Source organism: Tribolium madens, unplaced genomic scaffold (genome assembly GCF_015345945.1).
Source record: "Tribolium madens isolate multiple individuals breed KSU strain unplaced genomic scaffold, Tmad_KSU_1.1 Scaffold_91;HRSCAF=231;Tcas5.2_LG7, whole genome shotgun sequence".
Classification (NCBI taxonomy): Eukaryota; Metazoa; Arthropoda; class Insecta; order Coleoptera; family Tenebrionidae; genus Tribolium; species Tribolium madens.
The window spans coordinates 1,994,731-2,004,296 of NW_025401063.1; the positions used below are offsets into that span (position 1 = coordinate 1,994,731).

Consider the following 9,566-nt stretch of genomic DNA (forward strand, 5'->3'; position numbering starts at 1 on the left):
AATGTATATTTTTTTGAATTCTATTCCCTTATTACAATGTGTAAAACACAAAAATAGTTCCTTTTGTGTAATTTTGACACCAAAATAACCTGATTTAAGTCCACTTGAAATCCCCTGTTTAGCGTCTTAAGTTGTTAAGTGTTTTGGAATAAATAAAAACTTGAAAATTTAATCTGAAGAAAATGACATGAATTATTTTAATTAAAATAAAAAAATTAAGAAGTAAAATTTGAAAATATTATACGGAAGTAAAATCAAAAAATTGTCAAGGCATAATAAAAAAGAAAACCCATCCGGCAACACAAAAAATAAAGAAAAAAAACCTAATTATTTATCTAAGAAAAAAAGAGAGTGGATGAAATAAAACTTGAAAGGGTACTTTAAGCATTGGGAAAAAATATAATAAAAAATTTAGAAAACAAAAAATAAAAATGATACAAGAAAATCAGATAAAAACTACGAATCTCGAAAAAAAAATGAAGAAGGTGAAGATAATGAAAAAGATAAAAGAATTTCAAATTTTTTTTTATATACGTCTTACTTCATGTTAAGCTCTTATGCTGTTGTTCTTATTTTTTCATTATTTTTACAAATTGTTAATGTTTTTAGATTTCTGGTCTGATGTTTAATATGTATTTTTTGTATCATAATTCTAATAAAAATAAATAAAAAAGTCTTTTTTGTATTTTAGACTCTTTATTACAATGTAAAACACAAAAATAGTTCCTTTTGTGTAATTTTGACACCAAAATAACCTGATTTACGTCCTCTTGAAATCTCATGTTTAGTGTTTTATGTGCATTTTGACCTATGATTAGTATTATTATTATATGTATTAGTACCTTAAAAAAAACGAAAAATTTGTGGTTTATTTAATTTTGACACCAACAAGAACGGATTTACGCCCACTTGAAATGTTTTAGTTATACGTATTTTGGCCTATTGTAACTATTGTGTTTATTATCAAGGGCTAATATTTTAAAATAAAAAAACGTGGTTTTATTTGTTTTGCCACCAACTTGACCAATTTTGTGTCCACTTGAAGTGTTTTGAATTAAATAAAGACCTGAAAACTTAATCTGAAGAAAATGAGAAAAAATTTTATTAAAAAAGAAGTAAAATGTGAGAATAATTTACGGAAGTAAAATAAAAAAATTGTCATGGTATAATAAAAAAATGAAACCAATCCGGAAACACAAAAAATAAAGAAAAAAACTTATTATTCATCTAAGAAAAATAGAAACGGTGGATGAAACAAAACCTGAATCGGTAATTTAACAATTTCCAATTGGGAAAAGATATAACAGAAAATAAAAACGATACAACAAAAAAAAAACGTAACAGAAGAAAATCAGATAAAAAACTATGAATGTCAAAAAAAACTGACGAAAGTGAAGATAATGAAAAAGATAAAGAAATTCGGAAGATCTACTTGATAATTTCAAATTTAATCTTTTTCTTTATACGTCGTACTTCATGTTGTAAGCTTTTTTTTTACTATTTTTTCTTTTTTTAATATTCTTACAATTTTTTAAAGTTTTTAGAATATTGGTCTGGTATGTAATGTATATTTTTTTGAATTCTATTCCCTTATTACAATGTAAAACACACAAAAATAGTTCCTTTTGTGTAATTTTGACACCAAAATAACCTGATTTAAGTCACTTGAAATCTCTTGTTTAGTGTTTTACGTACTTTTCGACCTATGATTAGTGCCATTATTATTATATTATTATCTTAAAAAACGAAAAATTTGTACTTTATTTAATTTTAACACCAACAAGAACGGATTTACGTCCACTTAAAATGTTTTAGTTATACGTATTTTGGCCTATTGTAACTATCGTGTTTATTATAAGGGCTAATATTTTTAAATGAAAAAACGTGGTTTTATTTGTTTTGCCACCAACTTGACCAATTCTGTGTCCACTGTGTTTTAGATTAAATAAAATCTTGAAAATTTAATCTAAAGAAAATGAGAAGAATTATTCTAATAAAAATGCGAAATAAAGAAGTGAAATTTGAGAATAATATAGGGATGTAAAATCAAAAAATTGTCGCGGCATAATAAAGAAAGAAAACCAATGCGGCAACACAAAAAATAAAGAAAAAAACTTATTATTTATCTAATAAAAAAAAAGAAACAGTAGTTGAAACAAAAATAAAAACAATACTAGAAAAAAAAACATAAAAGAAGAAAATCAGATAAAAAACTACGAAAAAAACTGAAGAAGATAAAGATAATGAAAAAGTTTCGGAAATATCGAAAATTATTCGTTTTTGAAACATTTATTTGCAATATGTTCAAACCAAATAGAGAAACTTCTAGTAAAGATTCCAAAAATTTTCACATTCGATATTTGATGTTTATTAAGACTTTTTTTGTTTTGGTCCAAACTATTAAAAATAAAGAAAAAAACTTGTTGTTTATCTAAGAAAAATAAAGAAACAGTAGTTGAAACAAAAATAAAAACGATACTAGAAAAAAAACATAAAAGAAGAAAATCAGATAAAACATCTACGAAAAAAACTGTAGAAGATAAAGATAATGAAAAAGTTTCGGAAATATCGAAAATTATTCGTTTTTGAAACATTTATTTGCAATCTGTTCAAACTAAATAGAGAAACTTCTAGTAAAGATTCTAAAAATTTTCACTTCGATATTTGATGTTTATTAAGACTTTTTTGTTTTGGTCCAAACTATTAAAAATAAAGAAAAAAACTTGTTGTTTATCTAAGAAAAATAAAGAAACAGTAGTTGAAACAAAAATAAAAACGATACTAGAAAAAAAACATAAAAGAAGAAAATCAGATAAAACATCTACGAAAAAAACTGAAGAAGATAAAGATAATGGAAAAGTTTCCGAGATATCGAAGATTATTCGTTTTTTGAAACATTTACTTGCAATCTGTTCAAACTACAAAGAGAAACTTCTAGTAAAGATTGTTATGGTCCAAACTGTTACCTTCTGAAGTATTTTACAATATTTTTTGACACTCTGTAGGTCTTTGACCATTTCATATTTTATTTTTTGAAATTCTTAATATTATTTGAAAAATGGCTGTAGCGGTGGACTCATCCTGTACATTCTCATTACATTACTAATCAGATAAAAATTCCTTTCATTTTCTTCCCTCTCTTCCTTTTCTTTCACGTTTCCCTCATTTTTCTCGATTCAATTCCGAAATTATCTCCGTTATCCATTCGGGTCCCGCGTCCAAAGGTTATCGAGCCGGTTTCTAGGTCAGCTCTCGATCAAATTCACCGCAGTTTCCATTAAAATGAAGTCGAGTTTATGTGTGTTGCTTTTCTGTACCACAATTTTCACAAAATCAACTTCAAAGCCGTGGATCGGCCTCGAGAAAGCCAACCGAACGAACCTCCGAAGTACCCAACTAACCCAAAAATCGCCCCTTTTACTAACCCCTCATTTCAGAATACGAAAAGCACTGTTTGGACACACTTTACCAGCTCGGTCCTCTGGAAAACGGCGAAGTGCGACGCGTTCCGGGCATGTGCATCCTCGCCACTTGTCTGCAAGACCGGAACATTACGTTTTCCGGGTAATGATTGCGCTCCGGGTGCTCGAGACGTGTTTTAATCGCAGACGTTAGGTGTCCTCTTACAGCTTTAAGTGACAGCTCGAAATGCAGGGTGTATGCCGGGGATTTGGACAAGGAGTACCCCCAATGTTGCTACGAGATCAGGTGCTTCCAGGATGAGCCCCTCTCCAAGGTTTACGACGGATTTGTCAATATGACGAGTGTCAAAAACGCAAAGATTAAACAAACTCAATCTTATCTACTGTCTTTTTCCCCCGACTTATTAAATTACTAAGAGAAAATTGTTACGGTAGGTTACTTGTGGAAAACTTTAGTCGTTTAGCGACTTTCCCCAAGTTTTATTTCTTTTTCACTAGTCACTAAATACACTAGACTTTTCATCGTTTAAATTCAGCACAAGTCGCGGATTATTAGTCTTGGGTTTTTCTCTCAAGTTGGTACAACTGTTTTGAAAAATGCACAGCAACAGTTTGGTCATTTGAGTGGGTGCCAAATCGCAACAATGACACATTTTTGTTACTTATTAGTCCCGATTTCGTTACATGGTTGGTACTATTGGCAGGTAATCAATGCAACACTGGTGCCAACTCAATTCTTATGATCAACGACAAGCGAAAATTAATTTGTGGCTTTGTAGGTCCATGCATTCAATTAAATTTCTGATCAAAGTGGTCTGTGACTATCAAACAAAGTCGACAACAGTGAACTATACTTATTCGGTGTTGCCAACTTATTTTGAAAATTACAAGCCACGTAGGCCAGAAATTTAATTGAACGCATGGTATAGCAGAAAAAACAAAAAAACTCTCAATAATTTTTGATTTCCCCTGTAAATAAAAAATAAATAAAAACAAAAAGTTTCAAACTTTCAAAAATATTTAGTTTTAAACAGAAAACATCTCATTAAAATCTCAGAAACATTTTATATCTATTGCTTTAAAAATCTGCGAATTGTAAAATAACATCTTCTACAGGTTGGTAAACTTGTTTAGAATTTTTTTAATTGTCAAAAGGAAAGTTTTTCTTTCAAGTTACTGGTTATTACACAGGGTGTGCCAGAACTTGCGCCCCAGAATTTTTTTTTAAGTAAGGTAAGATACCAGGAACGTGGAAAAAATGTTTAAAAAATTCTACCTGTCAATACCTTTTGACATTTATTTTTTGACATTTGACATTTTTTTATGTCTATTTAATAATAATGATGATTTTGTATATGTTTTTTTACAATTATTTAGTAAAAGTACAAAAATTTTGCCAATAAAAGCCACAAATAACATTGAACAGGGTTACAATTTAGGATACAGCTTTCTTTAATAGCCTTTACTAAAAAAACTTGGAAAATTATTTTTACAACAAAAATAAATAGAGTCAAATTACAAAATTTAAACTCTCATAACTTCGAAATTTTTATAGATAATTTTTTTTTTACATTTTTTCCATGTTCCTGCTGTCTTACCTAATATGGCATTTTTCTCTGGGGTGCAAGTTCTGGCGCATCCTGTATACTGAGTAATCAAGAATATTATTTGAATTGGCAACAAAGCATAATGGCCTGTGACTTTAAAATTAAATTGGCAAGTAGACGTTAACACAGCCGTTAGTCAATGTTACCAATTTAATAAAAGAAAATCATATATACAGGGCGATGCAAAAACGCCTTCCCTCTCTATTAACTAACTGCCACTTAAAGTTTTTGATTAAATAAAAGTACTGGGTGACCGAAAATATTGTTTGAGTTGGCAACAAAGCTATAGCATCGTGGCCGGTGACTTTAAAATTAAATAGGCAAAGTAAGCTATAAAATTTTAATTTAGCAACATTGACTGAAATATAATTTCCGATATTTTAGACAAGCGACCATTGACATAGCCGTCAGTCAATGTTGCCAATTTAATAAAAGAAAATCATAAATACAGAGCGATGCAAAAACGCCTTTCCTCTCCATTAGCTAACTGCCACTTAAACTCTTGATTAGATATACTGGGTGATCAAAAATACTGTTTGAGTTGGCAACAAAGCTATAGCATCGCGGCCTGTGATTTTAAAATAAAATGGGCAAGTGAGCTATAAAAGCTTAATTTGGCAACATTGACTCTGAAATATAAACGTCATTTTTGACATAGCCGTCAGTCAATGTTGCCAATTTAATGAAAAAAAATCATATATAGAGGGCGATGCAAAAACGCTTTTCCTCCCCATTAGCTAACTGCCACTTAAACTATCGATAGTGGGTAATCAAAAATATTGTTTGAGTTGGCAACAGAGCTATCGTGTCCTGTGAGTGTAAAATTAAATTGACAAGTAAGCTATAAAATCTTAATTTGGTAGTTTTACTATAAAATACAAACGTCATTTTCGACAAGTGGCCGTTGACACAGCTGTCAGTCGATGTTGCCAATTTAATAAAAGAAAAACATGTATACAAGTCGATGCAAAACCGCCTTTCCTCTCCATTAGCCAACTGCCACTTAAACTCTTGATTAGATTAAGCCGTAAAAGTTGTGTTTATTTCGAAAATTGGGCGCAATTTGAAAACGTCGTAACTTTAATGTGCGATAAAAGAAAGCTTAGTATTATATGAAAACGTAAAGCGACCTACACCTACGTCCGGGATCGATTCAAACTTCCCAACTGGAATTTGTAAATTAGTTGGAAACTTACCCCATCAGGATTATGCTTATAGGGTGGTCCACTTCCGCAAAACTCCACCAAAACGTCCTGCAACTTCTTAGTGGAGTCTGCAAAGAAAATCGACGATTAATTCGCGTCTCGTGTTAATATTTGCGGTGGTCGAGGGGCATAATTACGGCCGTAAACATGGCCGCTGTTGATATTAGTAATGGCGATTAAGACAACCTCTCTGGAATTAATTAGGTGGCCTCAGGCTGGGCAAAAATACGCCCAAGCGACGCCGTTTTATAATCGGAAATTGACGTTATTCCTTCCGGTTGCAACTCAAACAGACTATTAATTGTGTTTGCCTTTCGCGAAGAGTATTTATAGCGTAGAGACACAAAATAGAAAAACACTCGTTATTATTTTGATTGACAATAATTTTATCGCTGAATCAAAACGCAAAACTTTGCCATCGATTTTTACAGACTAGATATTTACAGGAAACGAACACTCTAAACGAATTATTGCAAGTATCGAATTTTAATAAAGTGGGTAAATAACGTTAGGAAATGATACTGGGAGGAGCTCCCGGAGTTATTATTCCACCGGGAATAAAAATTATCTATCCAAACAAAATTGTTTGTGCATACGCCCAATAACCTCATTACTTAATTGGATTATTTGGACGGCAATCGCATGAATATGCGATGCGGAGGTTATTTCGCACTAAATGCAAGTAACGTGAGTGGAAGATTAACTAAATGGAAAGATTTTAAAATTAATCAAGTGAAAATGGAAAATTGCATGTCACAGAGCATTTTAACCGGGTGCGCTGCGCCACCACGTCCCCGGCCAGTGTCTCTGATTATAAAAAATCTAACATAATTATATAAAATCAATAAAAATGTTCTATTCTATCCACAGCCTACTTTATTTAAACTGTGCAACTTTGCTCTAAGAAGTACATATCTTTAAAAATGATATGGAGTTACGGCTTGGGGCGTTTTTTATTATCCACCCTGTATAAGAAAAAATGTTTCAAAAAATTATTTTTCGCGTTTCCACAACGTTTTATTGACTTTAGTAAGTTTCTTAGACAACTAGAAGTGCATTTGGATCAATTTGGATCAATCAATCAAAAATTTTTGATTTTTTGGTAAGAATAGTATATGCCTAACCTTATTATTACTCAATATCTGAAAAACTATACATCGTAGAGTATTCTAACTTGTTGTATTGTGTTCAGTGCGTAATTTTACGTCTAGAAAACCATATTTCAACCGTTTTTACGATTTTTAGTAAATTGACTATTTTTACGATTTTAATACCACGCTCACCTTCAAAAACTCGAAAAATTTGTAATTTTTTAAACTTGACCAAATAACGTTTAATGCATTTTTTGAGTCTTTAGGAACTCTAGGAAAGTAAAAAACGTTATATGGATCAATTATAAAGTAGATTTTTTTTGGATTTTTGTCGAGATTTTGGTCGATTTTTGACACCCGGAGCGCTCTATTGCCAATAACTCTGGACTTATTGCTAATAACCTCTTATATTTGGTACCGCTGGAAAGAGAATTTAATTTTCTATCATATACAAAAAAGATCAGTGTTCTAAGATAAATATCTATTGAGAAAATTTCTGATAAAGTCACAAATATGAAAAATATAAATCCGACAATAACTTCAAAACTGTTACGAATTTTGCAGTTTTCTTGACGCCAATCGATTCCCCGGAACATTTTACAATGGTTTAGGTCAAAACAATACATCATTAAGGCACAGTTTTGCCGCAATTTTCAAAATAAAAAAAACTAAAAAATTGTTAACACCCCCCCTTAAAATCTAGTGTTTTTGAACATGTCTCAGATTCGATTTAAACCTATCTTATCCGATAGATTTTGACGCGCTGATTACGAATTTTCCAAGCACTTTGCGCTATCTCCTTTAGTTTCGCCGTAATCGGCGTTTGAAAATTCAAAATTTTTTTGCGAGATATTGACTTGGCTTTGGCCTCATTCGATAGATTTTCTTATGCTTATTACGATGATGTTGAGCTTTTTGCTCTAAGTCTAATAGTTAATCCGTAATCGTCGTTCAAAAAGTGAAAATTGTAAAAATTGTGAAACTTTAAACGCGTTTTTCTACGAAACTATAAGACTTAGAGCAAAAAGCTAAAAACCATTAAAATTAGCTTGAAATTATCTATCTAATGGCGCAAACCGGAAATCGCTCCGGGTTATGGTTCCGGGTACAGAGCCATTTTTAGTTTTTCACATAAAAAATTAATATCTCAAAAAATTTTGAATTCTAGGTCAAAACGGTTTGTACAGGCGTATTCTCCGGTTAATTTTATATATAGTACTAGTTTTTTAAAAGAATAAAATTTTTTTTGATTTTTTGGTCAAAATCCGATGCTTCGCTCCTTATTCTTAACTTTATTACTCAATATCTCAAAAACTATACATCGTAGAGTATTTTAACTTATTGCATCGTGTTGAGCGCGTAATTTTACGTCTAAAAAACCGCTCATCTTCAAAAACTCGAAAAATTTGTAAGTTTTTAAACTTGACCTAATATCGTCTATTGCCAATAAATCCGGACTTATGTTTGGTACCGTTGAAAAGAAAATTTAATTTTCTTTCGTATACAAAAAGGTCAGTGTTCTACGATAATTAGTTACCGAGAAAAGTATAGTATTAAAAAATATTTTAATTGTGATAAAAAAATTAAAAGTGTGAAGAGGCAAACCATCCCCAGAAAACCGCGTAAATAAGTTTGCATAATAAATGAATTAGATTCAGTCTAAATGAATTCGGACCTCTGGGGAAATTTTATTTTTCGTTAAAAAACACCAAACTTGCGATTACAAATGAATGTAATTTTTAAGTATTTTCACGATTTGGTTTGCCCAAGAGATTCAAATGCAGCTCGCATTAATTGCAGATAACACAAAAATAATAAAGCATCGCGTGTCTAGGGTTACTTAATCCACTCTGGAGAGAATTTAAACCAAAAAATCTTTTATTTCCTTGCATCGATCCGCAGCAAAAACCTCAGAAACAGCGCTTTTGTCGTCACATTTCGCCCAGGTCACTTAACTATGCGTTTACAAAGTTAATTCCAACAAGGCCCAATTCACGTGTTTAATTAGAACTAAAGCTGTTCTGGACCAAACTTGGGTCTTGAGTCAAATTCGAGAATTTTTTCAAACTAATTAGTCAAGTTGACATGGCGTAGAGGGGGCTTTTATTATTCAGCGGAAGTGCGACCCATCAAAATGCAAATCGGYCCGAAGGCAAGCCACGCAATGCTAATTACTGTGATAAAAAGAATATCTAATTTGGGCGTGATACTGGAAAAAAAATTGCTAAACTTTTTTTCCAA

At 31.3% G+C, this 9,566-nt stretch overlaps 1 protein-coding gene across 1 annotated transcript in view; it reads right to left on the reverse strand.

Annotated features, from left to right (window-relative positions):
- The window catches only part of LOC123011364 (diacylglycerol kinase 1), a 99,330-nt gene that overhangs the window by 78,199 nt on the left and 11,565 nt on the right, over positions 1-9,566 (reverse strand). The window contains exon 3 of the mRNA XM_044408761.1: positions 6,226-6,302. Coding sequence (XP_044264696.1) covers positions 6,226-6,302 — 77 coding nt within the window. The remainder of the gene's footprint in view (positions 1-6,225; positions 6,303-9,566) is intronic.